A 14,624-nucleotide genomic window follows, 5' to 3' on the forward strand; every position below is an offset into this window, starting at 1 on the left:
GCGCAACTTCACCGGAGCCTCCGCCTTCCCCCTCCTCCCCCGACACCACCACCACCCCCCCCCAACACCACCCCCCGCCCGGCCGCGGGGGTCTTCCTCCCCACGCCTACGCCGGCACCGAGCCGCCCACCCCCTCGCTACGACCGCATCCCTGCCGCCTTCCCTCCCCAAACGTGAGTAAGGGGAGGAGGGACGATGAATATGCAGAGGAGCGCTCGCCCCGCCGCGGTTCCGGGAGGGGGAGGGGGAGAGTGTGTGTGCGCGGTGAGTGTGTCTCTGTGTGTGTGTGTGTGAGAGTGTGTGTGTGTGTGTATACAGCGCTGGGAGGGGTGCGCATGCGCCGTGCGTGGCGGGGCTGAATGTTTCCCAAGTGTTTGAAACTGGTATTTGGGTTTTCCACGTTGGATCAAGTGCGGCGTATGGGAGCGAGGAGGCTGCGTTAATATCACCGGGGAGCAGCGGCGGCGGCGGTGAGGAGAGCGGGGAAGGGGGGAGCGGAGGAGAAGCGGAGCAGAGCGGCGCTGGCGCATGCAGAGGGGCTGCCGCTGCTTCTGACAGACACTTTGCAGAGCACATTTTGTTTCCAGATTGTTTCGGAGGAGCTGGTTTAAGCCCCCCTCCTTTCTCCTCCTCCTCCCCCCCCCCCCTTCACACACACACACACAAATCCCTCTGATTGTTCCTACCACCTCCTTCGTGAATTACCCACAACGACAGCCATTCAATCAGCTGCTGCTGGCTGTAGGGGACTAGCGGAGGGTGTGTGTGTGTCTCTCTCTCCCTCTGTTTCACACAAGAGGAGTCAGATGTAGCTTCTCTCGGTTTTTTGGGGGAAGCTACAGAGAGAGGTGGGCAGGGAGTGAGCCGTTCATCGGGGTTACCGTCTTTGGAGGGAGCAGCACTTGCTCTCGCACAGACAGGGGGAGAGAGGTGTGGGGAAGGATATTTTTTTTCTTTGCCGGATGAAAATGTTGAGTCCTGCAAACGGAGACCAGCTTCACCTAGTGAACTATGTGGAGGATTATCTGGACTCCATCGAGTCTATGCCCTTCGATCTGCAGAGAAATGTCTCCTTGATGAGGGAAATTGACGCCAAATATCAAGGTAAGTGCTTTCTATATATGTGTGTGTGTCCGTGTGTCCGTGTGTGTGGTATGGGGCTCGGGGGGGGGGGGGGGGGGGGAGGGTGTCTTTCCCTTTCTTTTCTTCAGAGCTGAGCCTCGGCTCTGTTTGCCCCTCTGCACCCCCCCACAGGGGTGGTAGTTTTATTTTTGGGAGGTGAAAGGAGGGAGAAAGCCGGGAGGAGAGATCCGAGGAGAGAGAGGGGCTGATCTGCAGCGTTAGCTCTTGTCATGGGGCGGAACAAAAGGTCTCCAGCTTCTCTTATTAAGCAAGGACTCTGCTTTTCTGTGTAAATTGCTGGCCAAGAAGGCGGGGGCAGGGAAGTGGGGTGTGCGGTGCACAAAGGGGGGCCGTCCCCGGCCGTGGGGCTGAGGTGGAAGGGTTTCGGGGTACGGAAGAAAGTGCTGGGTGGACAGAGAGGGAGAGATTACAGCACAACATTTAGGAATGTACAGTATTCATTATGGCTGTAGTAGGGGAGAGAGGCAGCTAGTGAGGGAGGGAAGGAGGGAGGGAGGGAGGGAGGAGGGGGGGGGGTTAGGCGAGAGTGGGGGGCAGGGTGTGCTTTCTTCGCTCCCTCCTTGGTGGGTTTCCTTTCACCCCGTAAAACAGCCCCGCTCCGTGGGGCGGGGGGGGACGGGACTGGCGTGTGGGGTGTGCGTGTGTGGGGGGATACGGTCAGGTTTACGGATGTGCTGAAGGCTGAAGTGCCCCCTCCCTCCCGCGCTGCCGGCACTCGGGGCACGCCGTCCCCATGCCCCAGGGGCGGAGGGAAGGGGGACGCCAGTTTGTGCGGGGCTCGGGGCAGCTTTGTCACTTGCTTGCTGGTGTCCGCTCGGGAAGGGGGGAGGGGAAGGCTTTATTCGGTGCCGCCGGCAGCGGTGACAGCCGGGGTGCCGGGCGGGGAGGACCCCCACACACAGTCTCCCCCGGCGGGCGGGCCGCCCCGCGCCCCCGTCCATGTGGCTTTAGGGGCGGTGGGCAGCGAGCCCTGCGGTTCCCCCAGCAGCTCGTCGGGCAGCCCGCCAGGGAGCCCGGCGGCTCCCGGGGGAAGGGGCCGGGGGAAACTTCCTCGGGAGGCCGCGGCGGGCGCGGGCTGGCGGGCAGCGGGAGGAGAGGAGAGGAGAGGGCAGGGCGGGCAGCGCGCTTCTCCCGCGCCCCGGGCACGCACCGCCAGGGCCAGCGGGCGCCTCCGCGCTTTGCTGAGGACTCGGCGTCGTTGCGGCTTTTATCAACGCCCCTCGTTAGCATATCGCGGCTCGCCCCGCCCCCGGCGGGGCTGATAGGGGGGAAGCCTCCCCACGGACCGGCCGCGGCCCACCTCCTCCCGCCGATTGGTCTTCGGGCCGGGCTATTCCGCCTTGTGCCCCGCCTCCTCGTGACGTTTCGAGAAGCAACTTTTCTGTGGGGTTGATTTGAATATCTCGGCCTGCCCCGGCCTGTGCGTTCTGATTGGCTGGGGCGGCAGCAGCGGGCAGGCCAACCTTGGGCGTCCGGAGTGTGACTGACGTGTTCTCGGGACGGGGGACGCCGCTCTTCCCGCCTCCTCTTGCTCGTGAATGGCGCGGCGGTGCCGGAGGGGGCGGGCGCAAGCTCGCTCAGCCCGCTGCGATTGGCTGCTTTTTTTTATCATTATTTTTTACTCTTCTGGTTCTTTCTGGTTCCGATTGGGAACACCGGGCCAGCAGGGGCGGGCTCTCCCCGTCCGCGGCTCTGATAGGCGCTAGGGTGGGCGGGCTGCCGCCCTGTCCGCCCGGTCGCCGCCGCCTGCTCCCGCGCCCCTCCTCCCCCGCTTCCTCTGGCTCCCCTGTTACGCTGCGAACCGGGGGGGACCGCCGCCGGTTTCCTGCCGGAGAACAATAGCTGCTCCGTCACTTCCGGGGCGTTGCCGCCGCGCTGGTTGCTAGGAGAAGGCGGCTCCCCTGGCCCGGCGGGATGTAGGCCGCTTCCCGGTCGGCCGGCGGGCGGGGGCTGCCCTACGTTAGGACCGTTAGCGCCCGCCGCGCCGGCATGGCGGCGCCTGGCGCCCTCCCTTCCCCGCGCGCTCTCTTCCCGGGCCGCGGAGCACGCGGGTTGCCGGGCCTGGCGAGGGGCGGAGCCGGAGCCGGCGGGGCGGGGCGAGCCGAGCTCCGCGGCGGGGGCGGGGGCTCACGGGCGGCCCCGGAGGCGGCGGGTGGCGCCGCAGAGGGGCGGGGAGGGGGCCGGGCCCGGGGCCGGGCCCGCCCCAGGCCGGGAGCGCTGCTTGTCGCCGCTGTCCTGCCCGCGGTCGCCCTGGCTGAGGGGGCTTCCGCGGGTAGCGGCCAGCCGGCCGGGAGGCGGCGGAGCGCGGGCATCCCGGCGTGGCTTCTGGCCCTCCTGCCCGGGGAGGTGCCTCCCGCCTCCGCCGTCCCCTCGGGAGGCCTGGGCAGCCCTGTGCTGGCCGCCCTGGCGGCGGTGTGGGAGGGCGGGCTCGCGGGGTGCGTGGGCATGCAGCCATTACGGCGGTGTCTCAGCCCCCCGTGAGGGCCACGGAACCGTTCTGGGAATAAAGCTTTCGCAACATACGGCCCCTTCGGTTTTTGGGGTGGGTTGGTTTGGGTTTTTTTTGTTTTTTTTTTTTGCGTTTGAATGGCGTTTGTGCTGTTGGGGGCGTGCATTCGCCGCTGGTGAACAATTGCGTAACACGCAGATCGCGCAAAACTCTGCTTTCTGGTCTTTCTGTTACAGCACGCCAGGGGAAAGCAGTTTTCTGGAATTCCTATAAACGCAGCCTCCTTGGGGCGGGCAACTTCAGCTGAGCATGCCGGTGTGAGGAACGGTGGTGCAATCCTCCTCCAAGCTGTAGTAGACAGCTGTCAAGCTGTTTCTTGTAGCTGGTGCACTGCTTGAATAACACGTTTCCGGCGATGATGCGAAGCAGCCCTTTGCTGTTTGCGTGCGTTTGTGAAAAGGCGCATCTCGTGCGGCGTCTGACGTACCAAACGTGTCAGTGCCCGAGGGTGCGCTCGGCAGGGCTTTGCAGAATTCGGGATCGTTGCAGCCAACTATTTCTCCTGCGTAATACAGCTGTTTCAGGAGGTGGTGTGGTGCTGTAGTGTCGATGTGTACATGCAGTACTGGAATTGAAGTTTTCGTAATGCCTAAGTCATTAAGTCACTCATTATTTTGTGGTATCGAGAGAGTATCCTTCGTGAGAGATGCCTGCCTCCCGCATTGAGATGGGTTAAACTGATGACATCAGTCAAGTGCCAAAACTTAGAACGTTAGACTTCTGCATTTCAGCCATTGAGAATAATTAACGTTGGATTTTTAGTCTTCCTGGATGCTTAATCTTCTGTACGTTTGTGGGTTTTTTGGTGGTGGTGGTAGGGTGGTTTGGGTTTTTGGGGGGTTTTTGTTTTGTTTTGGGTTTTTTTTGTAGTTAGGAAAAAAGGCATTTGCTTAAGATAGTTAATAACATATTGAAATACTAGTTTTGGTCAGATAGGTTATGTTGCAGTACCAGCTGACAGGTCATGCTTAACCAATGTGAGAAGCATAGGCTGCAGCCCTAAAAACTAAAGTAAAACTTGCATAAACTTTCCATGTCTTCGCTAGAAATTAGGAACACATGTGTTCAAAAAATCTGCCCAGGCAAGACAAAACCGAAATCACAGGATAACTATTAGTTGCATATGTATCACATTCTCTTATTTAAAAAAAAAAAGTTTAAAAAAGTTTTGGAAATGCCATTTGCATGTATAAGAGATCCTGGTTTCTGTTAGGTGAATTGAGGTTAGATTTTATATCTCAGTATATTTTGCTTCTCTAAGGCAGAATGTCCTAACCTGTGAGAAAGGGAAAAGTCAGAGAAGAAAGGAGATGCAGGAAAAACATTCTGCATGTTTTTGAGGACATAGTATGGCAATGCTGAGTGTCCTGTATGTTTGAGTTGGTTTGAGTATCATAGTGAAACTCAAAAACATCTGCTTAAAAATAGATTTGTAGAACCATTCTTGAAACTTTAGACACTTTTGTGCAGCGTTCTTTCTTATAAACTGTTGGAACAATCCTTGAGGTGCAATTCAAGATCTAACATTGTTAGTGTTAGCATTTTAAATCGGAAGCTCTAGCTGCTCCAATTGTTGCATATCATCTTTAATGTTATCTTCTAGCTTTTTCATCTCCTTCTTTGCGGTAAATATTTAATGAAGATTATATTTCTGTGTTTTAAAAAGTAAGCAACAGGTATTTTACAGAAAGTAGAGGGAGGAAGTCATCTAGACATCTTGGATATTGTAGTCCTAATTCTGTAGTCCTAGAGATTTAAGTGGCCTCACATTTTCAGCAAAAGTAACTCAGCAGTATCGGATTAAACTTGCTGTAGCTTAGGGTCCAGCCCCATGTATTTGGAATTCTTCTGCATCCAGCTGTCAGGTATGATAGTGATTATTAAGTAACCCAGCATCTGATTTCTACACTGGTTTGTGCTTTCTTTCTCTCCCACTCTTTCTCCCACTCTCAGTCATTCACTAAAAATATGAATGTTGTTATACAGAAAATGTCCAGGAAAACAATCTATTAATTTCCCCTCTAATTTTACAATTAATTTTGGAACTTTTGATGGTGCGTGTCTGTATTTGTTTGGTTAGTTCTTTTTAATTACTGATAAGTTTAAAGGGAAGTATTGTGAACAAGCATAAAATTATATTTAGTCACTTTTTTTCCTAATTCACCATTTGCATTCTCTTCCTGCGGGACTGACTAGAACAAAAGTAATCCACTGGAGTCACGAGCCCCTTGTCAGATACCAGCTTCAGGGAATCTGTCTTTGACCAGCGTCGTGTGTTACAAAAAGGTGTTGCTGCATGGAAGGAACCATGTGGGAGGGCTTTGTTTCGCCATTCTCTCTGTCGAAAATATTTATAGTTTTTATTTCTTCCTTGCAGAGATTCTGAAGGACCTGGATGATTACTATGAAAAATTTAAACGAGAGACAGATGCCGTGCAGAAGAGAAGAATGTTGCACTGCATACAGAGAGCCCTGATTCGGAGTCAGGAACTGGGGGACGAGAAGATCCAAATTGTCAGTCAGATGGTGGAGCTCGTTGAGAACAGAACCAGGCAAGTGGACAGCCACGTGGAACTGTTTGAGACTTGTCAAGAGACTAATGATACCACTGGAAACAGCGGGAAAACCAGCCAAGATAAGTCAAAGAATGAGACAATCGCACAGGCTGAAAAGCCCAACAATAAGCGATCGAGGCGGCAAAGGAATAATGAGAATCGAGAAAATGCTTCAAATAATCATGATCATGATGACATCACCTCAGGAACTCCAAAGGAGAAGAAAGCGAAAACGTCCAAGAAGAAGAAACGATCCAAGGCTAAAGCAGAGAGGGAAGCTTCTCCCCCGGACCTTCCTATTGACCCTAACGAGCCAACATACTGCTTGTGCAACCAAGTCTCCTATGGAGAAATGATAGGATGCGATAATGATGAGTGCCCCATTGAGTGGTTTCACTTTTCCTGTGTGGGACTCAATCATAAACCAAAGGGCAAATGGTACTGCCCCAAATGTAGAGGAGAAAACGAGAAAACTATGGACAAGGCATTGGAGAAGTCTAAAAAAGAAAGGGCCTACAACAGGTAGTTTGTAGACTTTTCATAGCAAAGAAAAATAAAACCACCAAACCAGTGTATTTATTGTCAGTGTCACCTTTGTTGAGGTGAAAGGATTGTAAAATGTATATTTTTAAAGGAGGTTTAAAACTGAACCATTCCTGTTATAGGGACGGCAATAAGCAATTTTGTTTTTCATTTGGTAAACTGTAACAAGAATGTGGTCTGTGGACCAATGTATTCCAAAAGTAAAGTTATAAGAGTTTAAACTGAATATTCGGGTGGGTCTTAAAAGATAAATTAATACTTTTTTTTTTCTTTTTTTTCAGTGCTGGTAGCACTCTACCCATTAAAATTTTGATGACAAATATCTCTGAAATGTAATTTCGTTTTCTTTAACGAAAAATGTTATTTACCTTTTGAGCAAAGTTGTTAAATAGTTTAGGCATCTGGTTGTATCTGAATAAAGCTGCAATACATTACAAATGTAACTTCTTTCCGTGATAAGCAGTACAAGAGCAAACAAAAGGAGGGTAAAATTTGGTTCCTGCTACAAAGTGTCAGTATAACAGTTCAATAGCAAATGTTTAAATAGGCTTAGAGGATTATTTTTAAAAAAAAAAGTTAATGGTTAAATTTTACACAACAAATATTTTATATGCTGGCCAAGTACCACAAGGGCCATTTTAAAATGATTGAATATGTTTTATATTTAACCAGGAAGTGGTTTAGTAATGAGACTTAACATAAATGAAGCTTTATACTGTCACAGATAGTAGTGTAGCAATCCTTAATTTGTTTAAGTTGTATAAATGTACATTTTTAAGTGGAGTTGCACTTACTGTATTATACTTGGAAATGCAGCCAAATGCCATTGTGTAACCAATGTGCATTTCCTGCTGTATGTATGAAAATTGTACAGCTGTGATATTAAGAAATAAATGAAACGACTTTGACAGTTTGCTTCTTTAGCAATCATGTTTAATGATCATTCATATAGCTTTAAACAAAAAATTTGTCTTTAACCTCAGCAGCTCCAGCAAGCTGCTGCTAGGAAGCCTGAAACTGTTGTAGTGGTAACCAAATTACAGTTCTGGTAGTGAATCTTCATAGACCGTATGGCCAGCGAGGTCGTAGGAGAGCCAAAATAGCGTTTAACTTTCCATCCAAATCTACTCTTTTTGTGCTTGCAGTCACTCCCAGACCCGGACATTTATCTAAAAGTCGATAGTAGAGAGCTGGTCTTGTTCAGTTGTTTTCATGCTTTTACACTATGGGTATAAACGATTCCACGTTTGTTACCAGCAGAAAGATCTTTTGCGTTACAGCACTTTCAAAGTATTATTGCAGCCGTTCCAGGGTAGGTGTTTTTATTCTTCGTGGTCACCTCATACGACAATATCCTAGCTATGACCGAGGCGCCATGCGTTCGATAGGTGTCCAGATCCTCTGTCACTTAGCTTGGTCAGACCGTTCCGTTCGCCTGCGTGGCTGGAGGGGCCGACGTTCTGGCTGAGCTGATCTCGTCTCCTCGTCCCCTGCGGGCCTTCACTGCAAGTGAGAAGGGGATGGGACCAGCAGTAGGAAGGCCGTGGAAGCGAAGGTTGTGAAATCCGGTGGGTCAGACGAGAGCCTTGTAAGAATATGGGAGGCTGGGGTTGGGGTTTTTTGGAACACGGCATTCTCTTAAAATTTATAATTGTGTTGTTTTGCTTCCTGGACAGTGAAACCGTACCACTGAAGTGCTGCTGCTTTTTCCCCGATGTATTCCAGCAGGGCTTTCTGTTGGAAGTAGGGGAGACAAGGTTTTGGATCCAGTTGAACACAAGGCAGTTGAAGGGGCTCAGCGTTTTCTAAAGGTGTACTGAAAAGCCCCAAGGTGCGCCGCATCACCTTGCATGGATATTCCCTGCCAGACGGACATACTCGCAGTGACAAGTACAAGTCCTGTTTTACTTCTAAATGGGTACACTAAGTGTGTGTGCATATGCATTCGTGTTTCCAGTCGCTACGGGCTGTCACGTTACACCCAGCCGTCTTTGCCTTGGGCAAACGACCACTCCGAATCACGTCTCCTGCTCCTGAGGTGGTTTAGGGTTGTGTCATTTCTTTACTCTCTTACCCTTCTCTTTTCCTCTTCTCTCTAAAGCCTGCTTGGTTTTCCGTTCTCCCTACGCACTTACCGGTCTTTCCTGCTCCTCCCTCTCTCCACTTGCTGTTGTTGTGGCTAATCCTGACGTTTCTGGTCTTTTCTGCCTCTGCCATTCTGTTGTCCTCCCACCAGCCTACGCTGAGAACATCGATACTTCGCAGGATTGTACTAGTGAAACCCCAGTGAAACTTTATATAGGAACTAGTGCAGACACAGTTCCAAACCGAGCCTTTTTCATGAAATGTCTGCATTGGTTCTTGCAGAGCATTTTGAATGTGAAAAGCCGGAAGAAAACAACAAAGGTGCAAAGAAGTGTGGTAAGAAAGTTCAGCTAAAGATGGATCGGTAGAGCAATATTTATACTGCCCTTAAATGAATATATTTCCAGCTACTGAAGGCTGGCTGTGGTCTCCCGTATTCCAGTCTTTTGCAAAAGACAGCTGCTGATCTGCAAAGCCGCTTGGAGTTACATCCCTTTCCACATTTTTCCAAGACTTGTGTTATCTTCCCAGCTCGCCCTGTTACAGGCTGCAATGTTGTTCTGCTGCTTGACCCCGAGGGTTGGCTGGACCGGCGCGGTACCGTTTGACAGGTCTAGTTTCACTCGATGGGCACAATTAATTGCTTTAGTTAGATGCGAGGGACTCTGCTGTGGCACTAAGCTCTTTGTTGGTGGAAGTGGAGCCATCTCATGTTATACTGACACGCTGCCAAGTGCTGCGTACCGTGCAAACTTTGTTCTGGCTTTGGTATCTTGTCTAAAATGCTGTCTTTACAAATCCTCCTTTCTCAGTTATGCAGAGTGCATTTAATGGTCATGAGAAACTGCCATCCTTTGAGCCAATTTTCGTTATTTCTGTGTGATAGATCAGCTAATTTGCAGGCTTCCTTATACTGCCTGGCAGGGTGACAGCGCTGTCATTCGGGGAGATCGTCTGCAGGTTTGAGAAAACATCTGAATTGCTCCGTGACCCTTGCCCGCTGAGGCTGCCAACAAAGGGCTTGAGTGAGAGGGAGGCTCTTCTAGGAGCTGAGCTAAGGCTTCTGACTCATTTCCCACAGGCTAGCGAGTGGCTATCAGGTATGGTAGCATTAATACAGTACATAAAAATCAGCAGGTCTTTGTTGAGGAGGAAGTCACAGCAGCAGGAATCGCAGATTTCTTAAACGTCTCGTTGAAAGCATTCAGGCAGCTGTAATCACTGCTGATCTGTGGTAGGTGCCTCAGGTAAGTCCGTATTGTGTTGCTGAACCCTTGAGCTGATGATGAAGTCCTTCCAACTACTCCAAAGCGCCCTTTCAACACTCAGGTCAAGGGAGGTGGCAGCAGACCTTACACCTGAGGCGTCCCTGTCCTTGGACGGCGGATTCGTTCTGCTGTAGGGCAGCTGGCAGTGAAGAGCTGGTGCTGAAGGCACGAGTCGGGAGGTAAAAGAAGGCGGCGAGGGAGCCCTTTGGGTGCTATGTCAGCTCCAGTTGCAAAATGTTCCCAGTGCGACGGGGGGAGAGAGAACCACCGTGAGCCTGAAAGAGCCGAGCAAAGCATCAGTTTCAACCGTTATATCACCTGAAAGCATCCCAATTAACCAGAACTACTGTCTCCATTAAGCAGCAGCAACCCTGGCCATGTGTATCATTAGGTTTAAATAGGTTTCTTACTAATTAAACACAGATGCTGATTAACTGTGTCCTAATTTCGTGGAGCATGCAGAATAAATACAATTGAATCGGACTGCTCCACCGGTCTCATTTTTTGGTAGGGTATTTTTAGTTAATCTTTTAAATTGTAATAACAATGAAAGAGAGAGACAAAATATTGTAAACTGTTTCACAGAATATAACACAAAAAAAGTTCTGTGTAATAGAAATGCTTCAAAAAAAAAATTTTAATATCCTTGGAGTGTATTCTGTTGCTTTAGTTACAGTTATCATCCTCACGACCATATTTGCTCTGTGTACGTAAAAAAAAAAAAACTTTGTGCCAGCCATAGCTCAAAAGAGCTAATAATTTCTCGCTTCTGAGTATCAAAAGTAGTGCGAGCATTCAATGTAATGTCAAAAAATAATCAAGCTAATGATGCTTCACGCAGCTTCTTGCTTTCCCAGGTGTTACTGGGAAAGTAACAAGTCCCAAATGTAAGAAGCAGGAGGAACGACGCAGTAAGGAAGAGCACTGGAGGAAACGAAATATGTCTAGGGAGTGCTGAGAGACAGTATTAAGGTTTTCTCCTGAGTCCAGGATGCCTAGATTACTTTTCCCAGTAAGCGTTTATTGGTGGTGGTGGTCAAAAATAGCTAACGCACCTCTGTCCCCTCTCAGAGCAGGGGAGCTGTGTTAGTGGCCAGGACAGGAGTGCGGAGGGCTGGTGGCTCTCCCCAGTCGCGGGCTTCTGGTTGTCGATGTGTGAAGCCTGATTACCAGGTTAAACTGATCCTTCAGCTGGCTTTATAAAACAGCTTCGCCCATGGTGGCTACCATCCCTCACCCCGGCGTGGGTTACTGGCCCCTCTGCAGGGCCTCTCCACTCTTCCAGCTCCGCCGGAAGAAGACAAAAGGTGCTTGAGGATACCAAACTTTTAAAAACAGGTACCAGCGTTTAAATTTCCAGCTCTTACTTGAGAACCGTAAGTGAACACTGTGGCTCAACGTCCTTGAGAGGGACTGCTGGCTTTGGTGTCCTCTCCGAAATAGCTTGGTAGTTCAGCTAACCATTTTTGAAGACTTTGCGTACTATCCGTCTAACATAAGGTCATGAATTCTCAGATGCTGCGGTAACGAAGAGTGTGGAAGTAATCCCGGTCAGATGGACACTTTGTAGAAGTCAAAATTCCTTTCAGTTCTTGGGGTGAAAATCTAACCTCCATCCCAATTTCAGGTAACTAGTGAAGCAGGGAGCAAAAAATGTGTCTGAAATGGCAGAATTCCTTGCAATACAGTAATTTGAGTTTCTATACGACTCTGCTGTATGCACCGTGCACCTGTGCACTGAGTCTATCCCCCAAAAAAGTTTCAAGGCAATTCCTCAGATCACTTATCAAATGTTGTCCTATGGATATTGACAGTAATGTTCATTCTTAAGCTGCTTTAAGTTGTTACTTTTATTTTCAATAGCTTACTTTAATAAGTCGGCCTTCCTATATGGCCGTTGGCCGAGACTGAGGGCTGGAAGAGACTCTGTGGGAGCTGCAGAAGATGCAGGCAGTAGGTGACTTCATGCTTGTGGTACGTCAGCTGTCCACGCGGGCGCTGGCTGAACTGGGCCTGAACTTCTGCTTTTGCTTCATGCTCTGAGGAAAGGATCAGGATGCAAAGAAAATGGAGTCATCTCTTGCATTTGCCTTGCTGACAAGTCAGGTAAGGCCTTAAGAGATTAACATATCTAGGGCCAGTAACTCAGCATCGTAAAAAAAAGATATATATATATACACTTAAAATAAACTTGGATCTTTTAAGTGAATATTGTAAAACTTGGGTAAGACAGATAGAGCCACCTTTATGCTCTCACTTTGTGGAAGAATTGATGCAATTTAAATGACTGTTGTCCCCTCAGTGCTATACATCCTGAACTCCCTCATTATACAATACGCTTCGCTAGTTCGATTTTTTTTCCCCCAAAATAAATCAAACTTGGAAAAAAAAAAGGGTTTTAGTGATAAGAATGAGAAACCCAAGTGAATTGTGCATAAATGATTTACCTGCGTACAGAAAGGAATGTTTTGCTATGTTAATTAAAAGATATATATCAGGGGACTTTTCTTTCTGCCAGCCTCCTCTCTCCTTGAGATTTGCATGGTTTCATCTGAAATAAAATGCTCTGTTCTCATAATAGCTTCTTCAGTCTTATAACTTTGGGAACAGACAATTTATTGAGAGCCGTATCAGTAAAAGATGAATTGTTAGATGCATGTTCCGCACAGTGATTTTATTCAACAACTAAAAGATTAAGGGCAATTCTTTCAGAAAAGTCCCCTGAGTTTGAATGCTTTAGTTCGTAGGTGTCCCTGGAGGACACTGAAAGTAGAAGGAAATGAATGTAACATGTCTTAAACTTTAATCAATTCTAATCTATGGTCACAGCTACTTAAAAACTTTGATCGTGATCATATCATTTTGGCATAGTGTCACCGCAGAAGAGAAATATGATTGTTTGGGATGCCCTGATTTTGCATTTCCATGCTTTATCAGGATTTGATTTATTTCATGTTTTGTCTCAGTTTTTTATCTGCTGACCCTATTCTGCTTGGATTGGAGACAGCTTCAAGAAGACAAAAGTAATATTTTTAAATTAAAATTACTGATGCTGCTCTCAATCTTTGTTATCCACACTTTTTTTTTTTTTTTCCCCTCTTCCTGGGAATATAGAAGGTGTCATGAGAGCTCCCTTATGCTGAGCCCTTAGAATCAACACAAAGAAACCTTTACAAAAGGAAGAGAGGGACTTGTGAAGAGTGGAAGTAAGGCTACAATACCAAGGCAAACAGCTGGACTTCGATACCAAAAGCAATCCTTCCTGGCCCATAATAGATTTAAAGTTCCACCTAAGTAGCTTCAAGGGAAATAGAGCATCAGATTTCCCGAAAAGATAAACACAAAGTACGTGACACTTCTGCACTTCTGCTAGTTTTGATGAAAGGACCAGAGGCTGTTATGTGCAGGGGCAGTAGTAACATTTTGCAAAGCCAGAACTGTGTCATGCTGTACGAGAGAATATTGAAGAACTGTTAGAAGTGGGTTACCAAGGTGTCCTATCATCTATAGATGTTATTTTGCAGAAGGCACTGCTGGCCAGGAGGTAGCACCCATGTCCACAGAGGTTTCAAGGGAAGCCAAAGAACCTTCTTTGTGCAGGTCAGAGGCTAAGGGTCCGCTTACTGTGTCCGACAGAGCAGAAGCAGGCAAAATTATATTTGACCTCAACTCACTGTCAAGCCATAGCTAAGCAAGTTTCTCAAAAAAGCACAAATATTAACTTCCATGAGTAAACTGTTAGTATTTTCCATAGCGTCGTGGTTTAACTCCAGCTGGCAACTAAGCACCACACAGCCGCTCGCTCACTCCCCTCCGGTGGGATGGGGGAGAGAATCAGAAGGGTAAAAGTGAGAAAACTTGTGGGTTGAGATAAAGACAGTTTAATAGGCAAAGCAAAAGCCGCGCACGCCAGCAAAGCAAACCAAGGAATTCATTCACCACTTCCCATCGGCAGGCAGGTGTTCCGCCATCTCCAGGAAAGCAGGGCTCCATCATGCATAAGGGGTACTTGGGAAGACAAACGCCATCACTTCGAACGTCCCCCTTCCTCCTTCTTCTTCCCCCAGCTGTATATGCTGAGCATGATGCCATATGGTCTGGAATATCCCTTTGGTCAGTTGGGGTCAGCTGTCCCGGCTGTGTCCCCTCCCAGCTTCTTGTGCACCCCCAGCCTACTCGCTGGTGGGGTGGGGTGAGAAGCAGAAAAGGCCTTGACTCTGTGTAAGCACTGCTCAGCAATAACAAAAACATCCCAGTGTTATCAACACTGTTTCCGGCACAAATCCAAAACACAGCCCCACACTAGCTACTATGAAGAAAACTAACTCTACCCCGGCCAAAACCAGCACACATAGGTAACTGAGGCAAATGTCAGATGCTCGTATTTCAGGAAATATTTCAGGCATTAAGTGGCGAGATCTGTTATCTAATGCTACTAGCATATAAAAGGTGAAAACAAAGGAACTTCTGGAAGACTAGTTGAAAAGGTTTGGACCAAAGCTCAGGAAGAACAGGTGTATT

At 48.6% G+C, this 14,624-nt stretch overlaps 1 protein-coding gene across 4 annotated transcripts; it reads left to right on the top strand.

Annotated features, from left to right (window-relative positions):
• Positions 1-604: 604 nt before the first annotated feature.
• Positions 605-7,072, top strand: ING1 (inhibitor of growth family member 1). Of its 4 annotated transcripts, XM_050915067.1 has the most exons (3): positions 3,651-3,685; positions 3,829-4,437; positions 6,030-7,072. In XM_050915067.1, the coding sequence occupies exon 3, from the start codon at positions 6,101-6,103 to the stop codon at positions 6,731-6,733; it is 633 nt and encodes a 210-aa protein (XP_050771024.1). In that variant the 5' UTR covers positions 3,651-3,685; positions 3,829-4,437; positions 6,030-6,100; the 3' UTR covers positions 6,734-7,072. The 4 variants fall into 4 exon arrangements, with proteins under 4 accessions (XP_050771022.1, XP_050771024.1, XP_050771023.1 ...); XM_050915065.1 differs by lacking the exons at positions 3,651-3,685; positions 3,829-4,437 and adding an exon at positions 605-1,104; XM_050915066.1 differs by lacking the exons at positions 3,651-3,685; positions 3,829-4,437 and adding an exon at positions 5,209-5,517.
• Positions 7,073-14,624: the final 7,552 nt, after the last annotated feature.

The sequence above is a fragment of the Gymnogyps californianus genome, chromosome 1, assembly GCF_018139145.2.
Source record: "Gymnogyps californianus isolate 813 chromosome 1, ASM1813914v2, whole genome shotgun sequence".
NCBI lineage: Eukaryota > Metazoa > Chordata > Aves > Accipitriformes > Cathartidae > Gymnogyps > Gymnogyps californianus.

Excerpts from the sequence above, each read along its gene's own strand:
- ING1 (XM_050915065.1), top strand. The coding sequence starts at position 963 with ATGAAAATGTTGAGTCCTGCAAACGGAGACCAGCTTCACCTAGTGAAC. Across the intron at positions 1,105-6,029 it reads AATTGACGCCAAATATCAAG|AGATTCTGAAGGACCTGGAT; the intron begins GTAAGTGCTTTC and ends TCTTCCTTGCAG.